Genomic DNA, 20,249 nt, shown 5'->3' on the forward strand with positions numbered 1-20,249 from the left:
ACTCTCGGCGGCGGCCTCCGCCGAGTCTCTCTCTATACGCGCGAGTATTCATAGATTTGCATTTATATTTGATTCGAGATGCGTGGGCCGAGAGCTACGCGAAATCGTTAAATGTTTTGCTCCGTACAAAACGCGTCACTGATTTTTCGTTTTTTTTTTTTTCGATAACTCTCGTATAAACGACCCTTTCTTTCTCTCTCTCTTTTTGGCTTGAAAAATTCATTCTACCACCAAATTACATATAATTATTATTCTACGTAATTACATATTATAATTAATAATATATATTATATATTTATACTTTATATTATATATTTTAACTTTTTTAGTTCACCCTAATATAATATTATATTATTATAATTATATATAATTATACATTATATAATTATAATGGTTTTCTTTTTACATATATTTAATATATATTATAATAATATAATATTAGGGTGAAGCAAAAGTTCGTACGTTTATTGTGTTACAAATTGTGTTATAAATTGCACAATGGATTGTTTTTGTAAAATTTATTTTGGTAATATTAATAAAAAATAACGAACGAACTTTTGGTTTAACCTAATAAAAATATATTAAACTATATATTATATTATATTACATCGCAATTTCGTAATTATCCAGAATACAAGAAGGATAGGGGTGGGTGAATTTCACTTACTCTTTGTTCCCGAAAAAGCAAAAAAAGAAAAAAAGAAAAAAAGAGAAGTACTTTTGTCGCGCATCCCCGGATAGTTGTCGTTTCTAAGAGTTTCTCATTGAAAGTATTTAGAACTATCTCTCTTAACTGATCATTAGCGATTCCTACGTAGAAAGTTTTTTAAGGATGGATCGAACATCGGAAAAGTTTGTCAGAAGTTTGGCAGAAAATCAGAATACCGTGGGACGTAATCGTAACTCGTAAGAAACCGTTTCTTTTATCAAACTTTTGCTCTCCCCTTTTTTTCCAACCCCCCGAAGGTATTTCACCTAGTTCGCTAACGTTACTGATGTACCTCCTCCTCCCTCCTTCTCGCCTATACAAATTACTTACACATAGAATTATATATCGGAAAGTAGATTATTTTTAGGAATGATATTTTGTACGACATTTCGAATATTTAAACGAAGGATTAACACGGATGACACGTATCGTAATGCGATATTAATGTAACAAAGCACGTTCCTTATTGTATCATTACATTTTTCATCGTGGAAACGAATAATAAACATATTACGCATTACTGTTGTATTAGTAAACACGATGTGTATTCAATGACGTATATAATGACAGGTAAATAATATTCGAAAGAAAAAATTCCCGGAAGGGAAGGTAAAGTAAAATCACGTAGTTTACCGAGATATTATCAAAACAATTACGAACGACGGTGGTAATTCTTACGGACGCGTAACATTGGAGGATGTTGTTGTCAGAGAATCCAAACGTCTTCATCGTCTTGACAATTTTTTCCTCTGCTGCTGTTTAATATCGTGGAGACCCACGTGGGCGAGCGTGTGTATGCGCGTTGCCATTTGAATTTACACGTGGAAGAAATGAACGAGTGTGAGTGTCAGAGAGAGAGAGAGAGAGAGAGAGAGAGAGAGAGAGAGAGAGAGAGAGAGGGAGAGGGAGAGAGTGAGTGAGTGAGAGGAAGGGTAAGGTCAAGCGAGAGAAAGAGATGAGAAGAACAAAATAGTGCGATGAAGCGAAGTGTCAGGGGTGGTTACGCCCGAGTGCGAGAGAGAGAGAGAGAGGGCAAAGGAGAGGGAGATCGAATACACGAAGCCGAAGCCCTACGCTCCTCGCACGAGAGAGAACTACTCTCGGTGTTCAGTGCTACGATGGTCACCAAGCGAACAACAAGTCGCCGCAGCCTCTCGTAGTTCAAAGTAACTCGCGTGATCTCTTACCATTTCTATCTCTCTCTCTTTCTCTCTCTCTCATTCTTTTTCTTTCTCTCTCTCTTTTGCTTGGTCGTCCGTTCGCGTGCTCGTAGAGGAAAGGCATTTCGGTTTCGGTTAATCGCGCTTAATTAAGACGATTTTCAAAGTCATCATTTGACGGTGCGTATCCGATGCATTTCTGTCATTGGCCGCCGTCCGCTCGTCCGTCTGTCCGTTTGTCTTGGGTTCTTGGAAAAAAAGAAAAATAAAAAAAAAAAAAGAAAAATAAAAGAAAAAGGAGACGCACGGTAGGGAGGAGGGAGAAAAGGGGAGAAACAAAGATATCTCTCTCTCTCTCTCTTTCTCTATTTCTTTCTTTTTCTCGTAAATCATCGAGAGTCCCTTTGAGCATTGCCTCGGAAAATCGTGTCACGGACGATTTACACGTGGACTTCTCCATTTTGACGCTATAAATATATGACTTGAGCGTAGAATAGGACGGGCATGCGTCGATCCGTCTCTTTATCTGTCTGTCTCTCCCTCTCTCTCTCTCTCTCTCTCTCTTTCTCGGTGGTGACTGTGTGCTTCGTTTGAAGAGAGAGAAAAAGAGAGAGAGAGAGAAAGAGTGAGAGAGGAACGTTTGGTCTCTCAGCAGATTTCGCGCGTAACCTACCGTAGTAGTATTAGTAGTAGTAGTAGTATCTGTTCTTTCCCGGACGCGGACACGGACGCGGAAGAGAGATCTTTCAGAGGAGAGAGAGGGTTGTGTCGCGTCCGGCGCGCCTTCGATGATCTCTCGCGAAACACCAGTGGAAAACAAGATTCGAGATACCAGGAGAGAAAATAAAACCTCTCTCTCTTTCTCTCTCTCTCTCTCTCTCTCTCTCTCTCTCTCTGTCTATTTCTCTCTTTTTCTCTTTCTCTCGCGTCTGGCTCGATCGAGTCTAATTATAACGATCTAGCTTCGAGAGAGGTTTGCCGACACACGGACGAACGGTTCGTTGATTGCGTTTTCCATTCGAGAAATGAATCGATTTTCGTTTGCACATTTTCGGAAGGAGTTATTCTCGATAATCGAATAGTTTCGAAATACTAACGCGAAAATAATGAGAGAGAGAGATCGAAGATAAATATATATATATAAGGAATATTTTTTATCAAGTACGAAAGGGGAAAAGTTGCGGCGGGGTGGTACTTCTTCGAAACGGAGGAGGAAGAAGGAGGAGGAGAAGGAGGAGAAAAATTTCCACGTGCCTGTCGAACGACTCCTAATCGTTCTGCTTCAACGAAGGAACAACGCCACGTGCTCTATAATATACGTTTCGTTCTACGTTTAAACGTGAGTAATTAATATACATGCGAGTTAAAGATGCTACTACGTTTTTATTTCTAACAATTGTTAGCGTAACCTAAGATGCGTTTATAAAAAACGTAATCTATCTGTTTCCCACGCGGGTGAGTTTCTTTAGAAAAAAAAAAAGAAAAAAAAAAGAGAAAGAAAGGAAAGAAAAGAAAACGAATGTATATACCGAGTGACAATGAGAGCGAGTTCGCGTAAACGAGAGTTTTTAACTTGTAAACATCGTTACTACTCGTTGAGATCGTTTTCAGAGAAAAGGTGGGGGAGAAGGGGGAAGTAATCGTGACAAGGAAGATTGCTTTGGACTTTGAAGACGCGATCTGCATGTAAGAGGAAAGAAACATGAATGGCTTTCACACAGTTCCAAAGGCGTTAAATAATTAATTAATCGTTCGCGTTCGCGTCGCGTCGTTTGGGTACACGTTTTCTTTCCCGTGCCTCTTTTTTGTTGTTTTCCTTTACTCTTTGACGGCTATGGATGCATATATGCGTTTGGTAAAAGTTGTCAGGGTGGACTATTGAGATGCATATACGCGTTTGCCAATATGAATGTGAAATAATGTAACGTTGGTTTGCATCTTGATTATTGTTTTGAATCTTGTCATATAAAAATTATATTCTAAGAAACAAAAATTGTATTTATTTAATATAATTTAGGATTACAGGACACAGTCCTAATAGAAGAAGAAGAAAAAATATAATTTATAATATCAATTAACGGAAACAGTCGTACTAATAATAAACTATTCCATCTCTACAAAATACTTCAGCTAAAAGTATTCAGTACTCAAAGGGTTAATCGTCGTAGTTCGAACGTTTTTTTTTTGCGAAAAAATATAATCTCGCGTAAATCGTCATAAATAAATTATTGCTGACGAGATCTCGTAGTCCGAATCCCGTCTTCCAACTTTTTCGATAATTCTTCTGGATTATTTCGAAGCCTTTGGAAAAAAAAAACAACAATCAATAAACATCGGAAACGTATTTGACGAGTCAATAGAATAGTACTAGTAGTATCAGCAGTAGAACTTTGAACCCTGACCATTCACCCGAATAAAAAAAAAAAAAAGAAAAAAAAGAAAAGAAAGATTTGTTTAAACGGTTTTAATCCTTTCGCTAGCCTACAAATCCGGACAATTTATATGGCATCGTTGAGTAAGGAAACGCAGCGAGCACGCCGCCGTCTCCTCGACCGATTATCCGGGTTAAGCTCACGGTAGAATTCCAAGATTCGATTTATCACCCCGAAGTCGAAAGAGAAGCTCGAAAGAGAAGCTCGAAGGAGTTGGCTCGTGTCCTCGACCGTCGTGTCGTATCGTGTCATGTCCGTTTGCGTTACCAAACCGACGACCTTCGCTAGTCAATTCCTTTTACTCATTATTCTATGCACCTAACTAAAATTATTATATTTTTTCTTACTTTTCTTTTTATTTGAAAATCGAAATAAAAGATAAGAAAAATAGAAAATGAATAGCCTCTTAACACGTTCCCTGCCATGCTGTTTATAAGAAGATGTCATTTCTAGGCCACGTGTACCGTTTTCGGTACACGATAACGAGTTTAATAAGTTTCTATAAATACCTGTTTTTTTTCTTGTTTTTGATATAGTATACATATTATTTTTATAATTATAAATATTAAAACGACAAAATGCGCAAAATAACACTAATCAATTAAATTTATTTCGTTTTGAATAATTGAAATAAATGTTATGTACAAAAGTGAATATACGATATAGAAAGTGTGTTCTTTATTTGATTTATATTTTCATGTAGCGATGAATTTTGTTAAAACAATCAATGCATAAGTATAGCTTATTAGGGTAATCATTACAAAAGGTCATTCTTTTTGTGATATTTCGCATGGTTTCACTATTATAATTTACACATAACTAATTACTACGCCAAGTGTACGGTTATCAGTACACGATTCAAATATTGCTGTAAACATCATTAAGTCAAGTGTTACCAGGAATTACTTTTAGACAAAAACATCTCAAATGAAAAAATTCAGCTTGGTGTATAAATGCATTGTAGCGTGTATCGAAAACGGTACACGTGGCAGGGAACGTGTTAAGATGTTCCCTCTTACCTAGTCCAATGAATTTCGTTATTACGAATAACTTTATAGGGTCAGCACGTTTGTAAGTAATCATCTCGCGTGTGCTGTAAGACAAGAACGACGCAGTAAGAAGACAAACGTTTCTTTCGTATATATAATATGTAACGAGCAGAAGTTGACGCGTGCTCGACTACCGAGGAAGAAGATCTCTTCATCTATTTTTCAGTGGATTGCCTTGTCGGAAGTATCACTCAACGGGTCCTCTTCCTATTGTGATAAAACACGAGGACGATGGGAAGGGATAGAACGAAACCACCACTACTACTACTACTACTACTACTACTACTACTACTACTACTACTATTACTACTAATACTAGTTTCTCTTTATTTTCTCTTTTCATTCGTGGCTTTGACTTTCGACGAGATACGAGGGAAAACTTAACCATTCTAACCGTTCGCTATTTGACCCTTTTTTTTCCTTTCCATCAAGTGTAGAGGGGGATCAAGACTGTCTGATTCTGAATGGCCGTTTTTTAAGATGAACGAGAGTAGACAAAAGCGAACGTTTTTATCTCTCCGTAGCACGCGTCGCGTTTATGTCAAAAATATAAAAGATAGATAGATAGATAGAGAGAGAGAGAGAGAGAGAGAGAGGGAATGTAAAACGAGAGATAAAAAAAACAGAAAAATTAAGCTTTCTCTCGTGGCCAATAATATCGGTTATTGCGTCTTTTAATCATTTCATTCGAGCTAACAGATGATGGGTCGTTAAAATTTCACTGTTCGCCAGTTTTCGAGTAGCAAGCGATAGATTTTAAATCGACCATTTAAAGGGCACCGTGCGTAAAGCTTCGAAGGGTCGAGGATTTAGACACGACTGTTGTTTTCTCTCTCTTGTATGACGTTTAGGGATGCCGCTCTCGTTCTTCGATCTTTGTTTTTGAAGGAGCAACTCGACGCCGACGTTGACAGCTGTCAACGGCGTCAAGACGTCGCGTGAAAAGAATTCTCGTGTTCATTCGTGCACCCTCGCGATCGGTAGAGAGAAAGAGAAATAGAAAGAGAGAGAAAGAGAGAGAGAATCGTAAGCTATTTGCCAATTTTATGCACACTTCGCGAATAATGATCGAAAGTGGAACACGTGACCACGACGTACATTGTTCGCCGACAATGGAATCGCATGTTTTGTCAGGCATAATAGAACGCGTGGCCTACGCGTTAATGAAAGGGTTGCACCTTCGAATACATCGACAGGAACGTATATACGTTTACGCAAATACAGCGGTGCTCAGCGGTTTGTTTGCCTAGCCCGTGCCCTAATAAATTTTAACCTTTTCTGCGTATTCGTCTTAACATTCCTTTATAGTTACTTTTCTGAGATGAAAAAGTTCAACTCGACGATAAATATTGTATGATCTTTAGAGATAACTATTCAACTTCTTCTTTCTTTTTTCTATACTTAGAACGTGTACTCTCGTACGCTTTAGGTGTATCGAGAATAATTTTGGTTTTTATTCGATTAAAAAAATATGTATGTAGCAATTATATATATATATATATATATATATATATATATATATATATATATATATCAATATAATATATAATATTTATTGATATAATATAATTGATATATAATATAATATATTATATTAATATACAATATAATGTATCAATCAGTATGAGTACCTTCGAGTCAGCACACACAAACGATCGTTAAATTGACGAAATTCGGTCCAATGTCAAATGTTCGAACGTGTACTTTTAAAAACGTCTTTAGAACAATGGTAGGTTTCGTTCGGATCTAGAGTAAAAGTGCCACTGTCATTTGTAAGTCGCAATTGTGCGAAACTTACGTATACGACAGTTCACTCTGTGTGCTCTCGGTTTTGAATAGAAGAAGACCAAAAGTACGATTGCACTTGGTGTCGTTCCCATTGAAAACTTTATTCTACGCTTTTGTACCTTTGCCTCTTGTGATTTCCGGTTGATAAGGACCGACACGATACGCGTTTATTTTTCGAAAGCTTACTTCTAAATCGTTCATCAATCGAATAGCAAAGTTATTTCGTCAATGTTCCAAATAATAATTGCGTTTCCATTTATTTTTCTATTCAAATTTTACTAATGGAGAAATGATAATATTGTCGTTGAAACGCATACAATTGTTTGCGTTTTTGGAAATTTTATTTGATTTCTCTGTTGTCGTTTGACGTTTCGATATGAACGACGGTAAATGATCGAATCGGTTAAATGACTTCCGTGTTAATATGTAAAACGGCAGGCAGCATAAGATTATGCTACAATTTCGTTCGACGTAGTAGTAGACGTTGAAAGCAATAAAAGATAGAATATCTCAAATACGAGAGAAACGTTGGTATCCGTAGAAATGCATTTCGTTGTGAGATAAGTGTTAAGTATTTCCGTGAAAGAGTCAGTCAGCAGGTTGGCTTTAACTGGAACTAAATTTAGAAATTGCAAACTTTTCTTCCTTCTTCGTTTTAATCTTGGTCGAGTAGGTATTCAACTCGAGGAAGATTCAACAGACTCAATTTAATCTCGGCGAGATGATTAAGGCCACGTTGATGGATATACGGTACTACAACGCTCGAAATTATATTCATCGAAGTCCCGAGACAAGACAATGGAGGTTCCTGACCGCTGTACGGCCTCGGAACGTAGCTAATTTCGTGTGTAAATAGCTCCCAATTTCGAAACCGGAAGGACGTATCCGCGGAACGGTGTTTGTTTGCTTGCTTGCTAGCGTGCCTTCCATGATATTTCTCGAGAAATAATGCTAACCCGACGTCTCGAAAATATAAAAGATCGAAAAACCGCTAGAACCAATCGTCTCTCTCTCTCTCTCTCTCTCTCTCTTGCTAACAGAATCTACTGTTTGCATCCAAGATTTGCCTACTTTGTTAAATCCCAGGGGCGGTACATACAAATATTTGCTCGCCCCTGTTTCCCTGTGAGGAAAAAGGGTCGAACATATTCGTAAGATTTTCTAGAAGGATGTTAAACGGTCGTTAAACCAACTCCCCGACATTCTTTCGACAAACTTACCTACTTTGCGATAAACGAATGTTACTTTTCCTCGTAACATCGATTAATTAATCGATTAACAATGAAAATAATCACCAACGGCATAATATCATAGGACGTAAAGACTTTTATTTTCTACGCGAACAGCGGGACTGGCTAAACGGTCTTTTAGCAGGTCTCTGATAGATCACCGGCTATGCCTAGATTTAATTTTAAACGTCTCGCTCGGCAGACGTCACGACTAAACTGGAAGCTTTAGCCATCGTTGAGATTCCAAGCCGATTTGCTTCCCCAGTGGTCCATCTCTCTCTCTCTCTCTGTTTCTCTCTCTCTCTCTCTCTCTCTATCTCTATCTCTTCTGTCTTGGTTATGCGAACGAAACCGCCAGATGATCGTCATAGATTGCATTACAATGCGAGCGACTTGGTTAATCGTTAAAACGTTTCATCTCCCTTTTATTTTTCCTTTCGATGGGATGTGTCTATACACACACAAACATATACACATAACACTAACCCAGAATCTTTAATAATCTCATTCAACTGTCGATCGTTCTGTGCGTTTTATCTCACTCTTTCTTCGTGTTGTTTCATCCAATTTTATCGTTACCGTTGTCTAAGTAGTTACACTTCGAAAAAAATAAAAATAAAAGATGCCCTTGGTATTCAAGGTTCGAGATTAGTGTTAAGTAACATTTATTTTTTCCCTTTGGGATGCGAGACATTGGAACGGACATCGAAGAGGACTTGAATTGATCGGAAGGAAGGGTCGGATAGTTGGTTTTGTCAAACATCCCTAGAAATGCAAGGCGACTAAAATTTACGAAGGGTGGATAATCTCCTTTTTCTTTAGTTCGTAAACGATACCATCGAAAGATCGTTTACGAAACCCTGGTGCAATGGATATCCCTGTCTCGTATTAAATGAGGAAGAAGAAGCTTCCTTTCTAACGATTAATACTCGATTCGCCGTTAAATGTTGTGTCTTTCGATAAATAATATTATTCTACATCTATATATACACATATATTTATTTATTTATTTAATAATATTTTATTGATCTTAGAACCTAAGCTCTCTAAAGACCATTAATTACAGTGTAGTACAATATAATATATAGGTGAAACAAAACGGAAATTAAAATTATGTAATTATTATTAAACTTATCATTATAATAGTAGTAACGCACAAAAAGTAAATAAAAGTAAAAAAAAAATAGTAGATAAAAGTATACTGGTTCTATAATAGTAGTATAGCAATATCGGCTCAAAGCAACAAACATATGGTTAAAACAAAACAAACAAAAATTATAAATATACTATAATAAATAAAAATAAATAAATATAATAAAATTATAAAAAATTATAAATAAATTATATATAATGTAATATAATTGCAGCTTTGATATACTATATTAATGACAATCTTATTTTTACAAGGATTAAAGAATCCCACGAGAAAAAGATATTGCGACATTTTTTTACTGGACCAGGTGTTATCTGAAAGATAGATACATAAATAGATAGGTAGGTAGCGAGAGAAAGAGAGAGAGAAAGGGAGAGAGAGAGAGAGAGAGAGGGAGGGAGATGCAACGAATTAGATAAGCATCCGTCGTGTATTGGAACGACTTTAAAAGCAAGAATCGTTCTGGCGAGAGACTCTCGATTAACTTATCAACAAACTGCAATAGTAAGACAGCAACGGAACCGAGTGGGGTGGGGTGGGAGCAAACCCGAGTCGTTTATTCGTGGAGTACCTACGCGTGGCCACGTGGACGGTTGTTTCGTTCTTTCATTTCCAAGTAGGCTCTTGCGTGCACGCAAACTTGTAACAGGATCGAGTTTAAATATCGGCAGGTAAGTGCTCCTAGGCGAGAGACAGAAGACGACGTTTCTTTATCGATGAACTTAGGAGAAAGGAAAGAAGAAGAAGAAGAAGAAGAAGAAGAAGAAAGAGACAGAGAGAAAGAGAGAAAGGAAGAGGGAGGGAGGGAGAGAGAGAGAGAGAGAGAGAGAGAGAGAGAGTGAGAAACCGCATTGGTCGACGCGATTACCAGTTACAACTGTCCAGAGGTGAAGAAGAAGAAGCAGACGAGATGGAAGAAGAAGAAGAAGAAGACGAAGATTGGTAGATGCAACTAGGCACGTGCCGACTTTGTTCAAGAGTTATTCTTAGCTTGGACTTGGACGCGCTACCGCCTGCCTGCCTGCTTGCCTACCTGAGCTTCCTTTTGGAAATGGAACAAAAGGCGTGTTACCGGCTACGCCGAGCTTACTAAAGGAGAGCTACATAATTGAACAATTACGCAAAGAGAAAGAGAAAAAAACAGGGACTTATTATTTTCGTCTTATTTTCCATATTTCTTAGTCGACCTAATATGATTTTCATATTTTAAAATGATTTTATTATTATTATTATTATTATTATTATTATTATAATATTGAATAGAAATTATTTTTGACGATATCTCGTAAGTAAAAAGAGAGAGGGGATAAGGAAGAGGGTCCCCCATTCCATCCATCCGGTGAAAGCCCAAAATGGTCTCGCGAGCACGCCTCGTAATACAGGATCGTGACTTATACCGAGTTCTGGTCATTACTCGGCAACTTCGTAGCCAGAATGCATCGTGCATCTCTTGGGGGATTACAGGCTAAATGTACCTTGAACATCGAATCCTTTATTTCTACTTTGATTCATAATTTTTCGGCCAATTTATTGCCAAAACGTTTCGGACATACAAAGGAAGTGAAAGAAATGAAAATTTTCCGATCTTTTATTATACTCTCCAGTTGTCTCTTTTTCCTAACGATATTCGGCAGGAATAAAATGTGATTTTCATAAGTATAAGTAGATCCGAGAGAGAGAGAGAGAGAGAGAGAGGATTAGAAAGATTCGTAAAAAGTATTACGAAGATCAGAGGTGTCGTATGATAACGAGCTTCCGGCATATTTTCCAAAACTTTCTTAACGCGAAACCATAAGTCATCTCTTAACCACGCCTCCCTTCCTCCCACTTCCCCTCTCTCTCTCTCTCTCTTTCTGCAAAAGGTAAGCAAAAGGAGAAAGAAGAAGAGGCGAAGAAGTATAGTAGCCGGTGAAACGTCGGAAACAAATTGGCCGGTTGGTTTGGACGGCCGCAGCTGTATACAGATATTCATAGCCACTTGACCCGAATGCCAAGAGAACCTTTCCTATCGCTGAGAGGATAGATCTGCTTGGAGGGATAGGGCGGGATACGGTAGAGGAGGGGAGGGGGTTTCTTAGCCCAATAAAACGTGAAATACGGGGTGTAAGCTTGGGAATGCACCACCTATTTCTATATTTTTCTATATAACAGATATTTTCTTTTAAATTTTCTCGCATCGAAAGGAAAAAAGGAGAGCACGGGAAGGAAAGGGAACCGGGGGTTGGGTGGGGTGGAAGAAGGAGGCTGCACGAGCCGATGATTTTGACGAATGGAAAATGGTTGGTTGCTGTCTACAATATACACGGAAGAAAAAAAACATTTCTTCGTATCTAAGGGAAATAGATAGATGGATAGATAGATAGATAGATAGATAGATAGAAAGAAAAAACGATGAAAGCAACGACGACGCGAGTTTACGAAGGAAATAGAGTGTGTGATATATTCGAGAAACTACAAGGGCGGTTTGTGTTCCATTTTTTTGTTGGATTTTTTTTTTCATTTGACTTCAAAATACAGTCAGCACGTACATTCTCTCCGATGCATTAACGATTAACCGTCGTCGGTTTGTTAAGAAGGTAATTAACGTCATGGATTAATACAGCAAACATTTTTTTCCCCATCTGAACATTCCGTAACATTAAAAGTGTTCTCTCTTTTCCCCCATCTGGTATCTAACCGAAATTCAGCGATCGAGAAGCCTAGAAACGAGGGAGAATGAAGGGGTGGGGGGAGGGGGAATCGGGAAAGGACAACCGTGGGAGAGACGTCGATTTTGTTGGCTCAGCATTTTTTTTTTATTACACAGACACACAGACCCCCGCCCCACCCCACCCCCTCCCCCTCCCCCGAGCCTCTTTCGCTAATGAAATCCGTTCTTGGAAGTTCTCGTCGTAAAAGTCGATAAAGAAGCTCGATGAGAAGAAGAAGAAGAAGAAGAAGCATTCGGAGAATGAAAAATATCGAGGAAGAAGACGAACGGACGACCACCGTTTACCGATATTAACCACCATCGATTTTTACCTATACCTTTTAGTATTATTATTAATCGTTCAAAGATCGCCTGTTATCTTTCTCCTTAACTTTAACCTATTTTTTTTTTTGATAAACAAAAAACAATAACAAACAAAAACGAAAAGAAGAAAAAAGAGATCAAAGCTAAAAGAACGAACGTCATTTTTCGATGGGCGTCAAGTTTTAGACGTTTTTTTTATGAAACTTTGTTTTTCTCTTCCCATCACTAACACCCTCCCCCCGTGATATCATTTTATTTCTCTCTTTCTCGTTCTCTTTCTTTATTCATCTGTTAGTATTACTTTAATGCTATTAGTCTGAACTATTTAACGACGTAATGTTGCCAACTATGTAACGTAATCGGAATAGCCGAGGGTCATAATACTCGAGGAGAGTCTGCATAATATCGACTTAATTAATCCGAGCGCGTTATATGGGCAAGGGGGAGAGAGATAGAAAGAGAAAGAGAAAGAGAGAGAGAGAGACCGACCGACCGACGGCCGACTTAATCGCGATTTAAATGAAACCGCGAGACAGAATTATGGACGCAGTGTTTGTTCGATTGAAAAGCGTCATAGAAAGAGTGACGACGACGTTCTCTCTCTCTCTCTCTCTCTCTCTTTCTCTTTCTCTCTGTAATTGCGAGAGTAGTAACGATTATTGAGCGTTTTATAATTGCTAAACTAACGATTCGGGGTCGGAGCTCATCAACGGAGATAAAAACGACGATGAACGAATTCTAAAAGAGGGAGGGAAGTTTGCGTGCGTGCGCGTGTTTGTGTGAGAGAGAGAAAGTAAATGCACACGGCAGGCGAGCAAACGGAACACGGCACGAGAGAGCAAATACAATCGTGCGTCTGTCCTGTTCTGCAATTCCATCGTAATTTCGCATAATTGCCTGGCGTGAATCAGTCTGGACGACGAAGAAGAAGAAGAAGAAGAAGAAGAAGACAACGACGACAAAGACAAAGACAAAGACGATGCAATCGTAATGGGTACAACGCGTAGGGTTAGAGGGATAAGAAAATTTACGAATACGATATATGCTTACTTTCCCCTTCCCGTCCCCCTCCACCCATTTCTCGTTCTCTTATTAGACGGTAGAACAGTATTGTATCCGACGAGTTTTTACGATTATTATCCTAAGGTTCGTTTCATTCGAAACGGTTGCTATTTAAATTAAATGCCAGACGAAGTAAGCTCGCTTATCTTATTGCTCTCTTTTATTCGAGCTAATATCGAAATAATCGAACGTAACGTTAAAAACTCTTCTCTTTCGGTACGTTCAAATAACTATGAAGCTTTCTCGCAATGTTATTGTAATCTCTCTCTGGTTTCTGGCGGTGATGCTGCGCATGGACCGAATGAGAGAGTTAGACAGAGAGAGAGAGAGAGAGAGAAAGAATATCTGGTGTTTACATCACGGCCGATATATCGCACGCTTTACATGCAGAGACAAGCGCTTCTCGTCTACATGGAGTAAAAAAAAAAAGAGAAAAAGAGAAAAAAAAAAGAAAAGAAAAAAGAATAAGAGTGCCGAGAGTTATCTCCTACTAACCTATCGTACATAGCAGCAGTACATACATATACACTTTGCAATCTCTCGACCTGATTATTTTTACGTAATAAAAGCGTTCCTACGTTTAACGAACCCTCTTAAGATTTAAATATACAGACGCCACACACATATCTTCACACATAGATAAGTACCCGTTACATGTACTCTATTCCAAATTTATGATTTTCATAGTCGGCGTCTATGAAGATCTCGTTCTCGAAATATACGTTCTATTCTAGCGTTTTGCTAACTGTAGTTGCTTTAAACGCCGGATAGAAGAGGATGAAACATTTGAAACAACAATGACGTAACATTGTAACGAGTTTGTTGACTCTTTGCATATATACCTAAGTATATATACGTATGCACAATCTACGTGCTTGAAATAAATCGATACTGACTAATGAAAAATTATAAATTGCAAGTTTTATCGAAAAAAATAACGCGGATAAGTTTCTGAAATCGAATTTCTTTCGAAATTGTTTTAACGATCGACTCATTCTCTCTCTCTCTCTCTCTGTCTTTTTTTTTTAGCAGAGTCCTCCCGTAAATCAGATTAAAACGCGAATAGAGAGAAATCGTTTTATCCTTTATTCGTGAAAGCGAATATTTATCGTTAAAATCGATAATAATTACATAAAGGTACATTTAACAAGCGTATACGACTAAAACTCTGACGCGTTTCTTCTCTTTGCTCTTTGCCGGGAGCAAATATCTCTTATTAAATCTCTGTTGAAAATTGTTATTAAGCGATCATTCCAGCCATATATTTTATGTTTTCTTAGAGTTTATGACTAAGGAAAACAATACGTTTATCAAGGTATCTGTATTCGTTCGCAAGCTAATGTACACATACTCGCGTATATATGTTGTGTGTCTATGTATTTAGGTATTAACTGTTTGACAGGGTGTGTAACGTTATACCTTCTGCTTTGAAAAAGGAATCTCTGAACGACTAACGCGATAACGTCCAACCATATTTACACTCATTTCCAGACCGAAGTATACCTACCTACCTACCTACCTACAAGTATAGATAACGCGTAGCGAGTTAGAATCAGCTGTTTGTAATTTCCTTTGGAATCGATCGACCTTGTCAGAATTCCCTAGCGTTTGCAGATATTGATTTGCTACTACGTTTTGCCGGGGCGTCGGCGGAGCTCTGGAAAACCTCTTGCAACGTAGAAAGATAAATCCCAGGGGAGGAGAGGAGAGGAGAGGAGAGGAAAGGAAGAAAGTAGGAAGGGGGGAAACGGGCTAGTAGTTAGGGATAGAAGGAAAAGGAAAGTTGGCGGATGATGCGGGAAAAGAGAAAACGTGAGAAATCGCATCTGAGATAGACCTCCCCCAAAGCTTATCTACCATCTTGTCGGTTATTGAAAATCGGATCTTTCGGATCTTTCGGATGTCGCGTGTCGTCCACGTATCATCGTCCCGTATCATCGAAAAATAAAAAGGGACAAAATTCAACGAGAGTCAAAAGTATGAAAGATGTAAACGCCGAGGAAAAATGTGCTCCGACGACTCTCTTCTCCGATCAGAAAGGTCGCGGAACGAGAAATAAACGTTTTTCCGAGTTAGGGATAAATACAGGTGACTGTCCCTCCACTCCTCGAGATATGTGCGTTATCTCATCCCAAGAAATCTGGTTGAATAACGAACGAGTAAATGTTTTGGATATTTCGTAGCTGTGATTTGAAAAGATTTGCCGCGTAGTAAAGCAAACGAACGTTTTCGCTCGGCAGTATAGTACGGAAGCAAAGGGAAATTTTGTCAGAGTAGACCAAACCAGTCTCTCGTAAATCACGAAAGGCGTGAACAGTACGACAGGCCGAACGACTGTTGGCATAATTCAACGGATACCCGTACGCGTTATCGTCGAGAGAGAAGTCGGCATATACATACGTTATATCATATGATCGGACAAAGTTCGTTGGTTTGAAGTTTCGTTCGGAGACGTAAATAAAACAACGTAGACCGGCGTGTGGAACGATTTAGATAAACCCTATTTTCAAACTTAAACCGATAATGTCTCGGGCCACGAGGTGTTACTACTACTACTACTACTACTACGTATGTACGCTAACTTTACGAGGAAAGTAGAAAATTATATCGCGAAACATCGAACGGGATGGAGGTAGCGGTCTTCACTCGCAATCGGTCGAATCATCTGGGGAGAGGGAAGGAGGGTTTTAGTCTTTTCTTTTTATTCCTTGCCTATAAATAATTCCTAACATTTATTTTTTTCTTTCGGTTAAATCTATAGATAGGAAAATGAGAGCAAGATAGAATTTAGGAGAGAGTGTTACGATAATAGCAACAGACAACTGGGAGAGTCCTTTTTAACTCGCTATCGGTCTGGACTGTGTTCTACGAAAAGGAAGATAATACGAATGGCCGAGCATACTAGTAGTCTTCTAAGCGCTTAGCATAGGCTTTCTAATAATTTCTATTTTCGGTGGATGGAAAAGAGAGAGCTACGGGATGTTGTTCGAGGTATTTCTCTACGATATACAGAGTTGGAGAGAGAGAGAGAGAGAGAGAGAGAGAGAGAGAGAGAGAGAGAGAAAGAGATACAAAGAGTGGGAGAATGTCTGATAAAAGTATCCACCTAAGAAAAGATTTTTCTTTCCGAAGGAAGAATAGAGGAAAGTTCCTTTGAGCGAAAGGGATCTTTTTTTTTCTTTAAAGATGACTGATCCTTAAAAAAAAAAGCTCTCGCAAGGTACATTTGTACTTTGCAAGAAAATGACGAAGAGTTCCTTCAAAGATCCTTGTATTTTCATTCCATTATATTATAAAGACAAAATAAAAAGAGAAGGAAAGGAAAAAAAAAAAAAGAAAATTGTAAAACATTTCAGGGAGATGATATTGAAATAGAATCTTTTGAAATTTTAGGTGACAACGGTACCGGACGAAGCCGAGGACAGCTTTAAAATGCCCAGAGCTTCCGTGGTACATATGACGTCGACTGCAACGAAACCGCAGCACATGTCGCAGGTACTAACGCGTTTATTCAATTTATACAAGAGATACGTGCATACATTCTAAGACTTTATGCAATCACAATGGAACGTCGCATAACCTACGGCTACTTGTTAAACTTTCCTTCCTCTCTTTCTACCTTTTAACATTCTCCGAGAGATTCTAACGCAAAAAGGGTTGCATAAATAAAGGTGTACCTTTTACTTCAAACAATTTTTCTAAGCGGACAAACGAAGAGGAAAATTAGCTTGCATGGATTATTCGAGACTTTTCTTCTTATTCTTTTTCTACTTTCATTCTTTTCACACACACATGTTACAACGACCGATTGTAACTTTGCACGAAGTAGAAAGGGCACGAGTAGAGAGATAAGAATGAATCTTAGAAAAATGACAATACCATTTCTGGTTGGTTCGTTTAAAGATCTTGAAATTGTTCCGCGTTATCTTACACAAGATTGCTTTTTTTGCTTCTACCTGAATCGCGTGGGTAAAATTTCGAAAGATCGTACGAGACCTTACGACTACGATCTTGTCCGTTGACATGGACTTGCGTAAGCAGGTCTACCACTGAATGGGATCTTTGCAGAGATCTATTATCGGAAAGTTAAATCGGTCGATCGTACTTTAACGTGATTCATCGACACACGGAGAGACCTAACGTAAAAACGTCGTGTACTTTCTCATATATTAGTGTCTCAAGTATGCTAGTTCGAATGAATTTATATATCTCGAGAATAAAATTGTAAGTTCGGAAAAAAGCCTTCCTAATGTAAGATCGAAGAGAGACAAATTTCATCGAAACTGTGCTCTCTTTAACTTTTTCCGTGGTGTATTTTGAAGAAACGAGAGAGAGAGAGAGAATGAGTTTCATTTTAATCGCACGTTCGAGGATTTTTCGAATAATCCGAATGGGGTCCTAGAGGGAAGCTTACTTTCTTGGCACTCGGCCATATTGATATGCAAATACGAGGGAGGGATAGCGGAGCTTAATTGAGTGGTTCGGCTTAAAATGCATATCGAGTAGCCTGGGCGTTCTTTTGTGAACGAAGGCCACGGACTGGTCGACGACTACCAACCATATCGTTTAGACTTTGTCTCACGTTGCTCTGTAATCTCTGAGGATGTCTAAGAATTTTTAGAACCACCTAACTCCTCTTCCTGGACTCTTTAACTCCTTATGTTAGTTCGAACGCTTAGTTAATAAATTCAACGCCTCGATTACACGAGCGAATTTTTCTATTGATCGATATTTCCGGCTTGTTTCTCTTATTATTTCTTCCATAGAAAAATAACAAATGTATTAGGTTTTCTATGAAAATAGAAATAATTTGATGCGTTTACATATTAGGGTGAACCAAAAGTTTGTGCGTTTAAAATTAATATTATATTTGTTAATATAATTATTAATATAAATTTTACACAAAATAATCCATTATGCAGTTTATAACACAATTTATAAAATAATAAATGCACGAACTTTTGATTAACCTTAATATTATGTATTGTACTATTATCAATATTTGACATATTTGTTAAACGATGACTTTGACGTGAGTTAATGCGTCTGTGAGTTAATAGCTTAGTTGGATTTGATCTAAGAACATCCTTGCACTTGGAAAGTGCACCGAGAGAGTGCATTGGCTCGACTCCATGGAAAACGAGCTTTTAACGTTCAGCTGTGCAGCATAAGAAGAAACGACTGGCGACGCACGGTCAGAGAGAAACCTATGAAACGAGGATTTGCTTCGTTCCTTTCTTCCACGGAAGAAGGAACCGAATGTCGGACGCATAACTTTTTGCCCAACGTTTTATCTACCACACGGAAAATCGTTTAACGTTCTTTTCAATTTTTTTCTGTTGCCTTTTAAAACGTTCGCCTAGGACTAACGACCCAACGATTTCTCGTTCCGGTTTCTCCCGTGCGAGAAAGCACGAGTATGCGAACACAACGCCGTTTTACATTTTTCTTCCCTCTCGAACCCTTTGTACGTACGTGTTCTCGAAACTTTTTTCATGAAAATAACTCGAATAGTGAGAGAGAGAGAGAGAGAGAAAAGCAGCGAAAGACCGAACGTGCTGGCTAGTAATTTTTTCTAACCAAGTTTCCGTGGCAATCCATAAAGTCAACGTCGATCGCACCTGTTATCAAAATTCTGTCGATATTTCATACCTCCTCTCAGAGTATAGTAGCACGCGCGAATAGAAGTGTACATGCATACATACGCGTTTGAGGGCGAATGAGTGCATCGAAGCGTCGAACTCGAAAGGGATTTGAAAGTGTGCATCTTTTTCTTCGTGCCGAACGATTCCAAACACTCTTCTTTATCTTCCTTCTCCGTTTCCAAATTTTTTATCCTTCGAGTTCGACCACGCATAAAAGATGATTTATATTTCTTTTTCTATTTTTGATTTTATTCCATATAGTAGATACGTAGGAATATTGCATTAATATAAACGAAAAATATACTTTGTTATTATATTTAATCAAAAGGGTTAGTGCAAATAACAACCTACGTTGTATAAAATACTGATCGGACCTTGACCTAGAAAAATAATCGGTTTTCAATTTGCATAAGAATAATCTAGATCGAGATTATTCTCTCTGGGGAGCAAGAACAATGATACAACAATACGTATTACGATTTCTTTTTTATTCCCCGACCGTACTCCAACCTTTACTTTCGAGCTTTGTAAGAACAATGATGCGTAGGCACGAATCGATCGTTAATCTTCTTATCGGTTATCGATCGCGTTCAAATCGTTAATAAATACGATCTTTCGATCCCTTTTCCAATTCCTTTCTATCTATTTCCTTTATCGCTGAATGATAATATTATATCAAAATGTTAAAAATAATGTATATACGTTTGCACATGGGTTACCTAATAATTATATATTATAAAAAGGAAGACTCGGGAAACTACTTTCATTGCAATTCCGGAGTGTTGCATTTTCGAGTAATGGAACGAAAACGCTCGTAGGTGCATTTTATTTTCGTTAAAGTATTTTATTACGGTACGCTGGTGGTTCTTTCGTCTTAAAGTTACTCGCTCTCTCTCTCTCTCTCTTTCCTTTACTCGACAAAAGTATATATATACTTGTAATATTATCACGCGCTAGACAGGAATATTTACAATTACGGTGCAAGAAAGAAATTACGCGAACGTCCATT

General features: G+C 38.2%; 2 protein-coding genes across 4 annotated transcripts in view; one reads left to right on the forward strand and one right to left on the reverse strand.

The window, feature by feature from the left end:
• Window positions 1-20,249, reverse strand: part of LOC122522313 (mediator of RNA polymerase II transcription subunit 20) — an 80,234-nt gene that overhangs the window by 47,665 nt on the left and 12,320 nt on the right. The window contains exon 1 of one of the 2 annotated variants that reach the window (XM_043643304.1): window positions 8,359-8,566. The exons of the other annotated variant lie outside the window; for it this stretch is intronic. Within the exon in view, the coding sequence (XP_043499239.1) occupies window positions 8,359-8,398 (40 nt within the window). The 5' untranslated portion in view covers window positions 8,399-8,566. Of the gene's footprint in view, window positions 1-8,358; window positions 8,567-20,249 lie in introns of those variants that run through there. 2 annotated transcript variants of the gene reach the window in all.
• The window catches only part of LOC122522312 (facilitated trehalose transporter Tret1-like), a 63,066-nt gene that overhangs the window by 37,498 nt on the left and 5,319 nt on the right, over window positions 1-20,249 (forward strand). The window contains exons 1-3 of one of the 2 annotated variants that reach the window (XM_043643302.1): window positions 1,830-1,875; window positions 3,032-3,208; window positions 16,989-17,090. In XM_043643302.1, the coding sequence (XP_043499237.1) occupies window positions 17,028-17,090 (63 nt within the window). In that variant the 5' untranslated portion in view covers window positions 1,830-1,875; window positions 3,032-3,208; window positions 16,989-17,027. Of the gene's footprint in view, window positions 1-1,829; window positions 1,876-3,031; window positions 3,209-16,988; window positions 17,091-20,249 lie in introns of those variants that run through there. The other variant, XM_043643300.1, reaches the window with a different exon arrangement.

This window comes from Polistes fuscatus, unplaced genomic scaffold (assembly GCF_010416935.1).
Source record: "Polistes fuscatus isolate 324 unplaced genomic scaffold, CU_Pfus_HIC Scaffold5, whole genome shotgun sequence".
NCBI classification, from domain to species: Eukaryota; Metazoa; Arthropoda; class Insecta; order Hymenoptera; family Vespidae; genus Polistes; species Polistes fuscatus.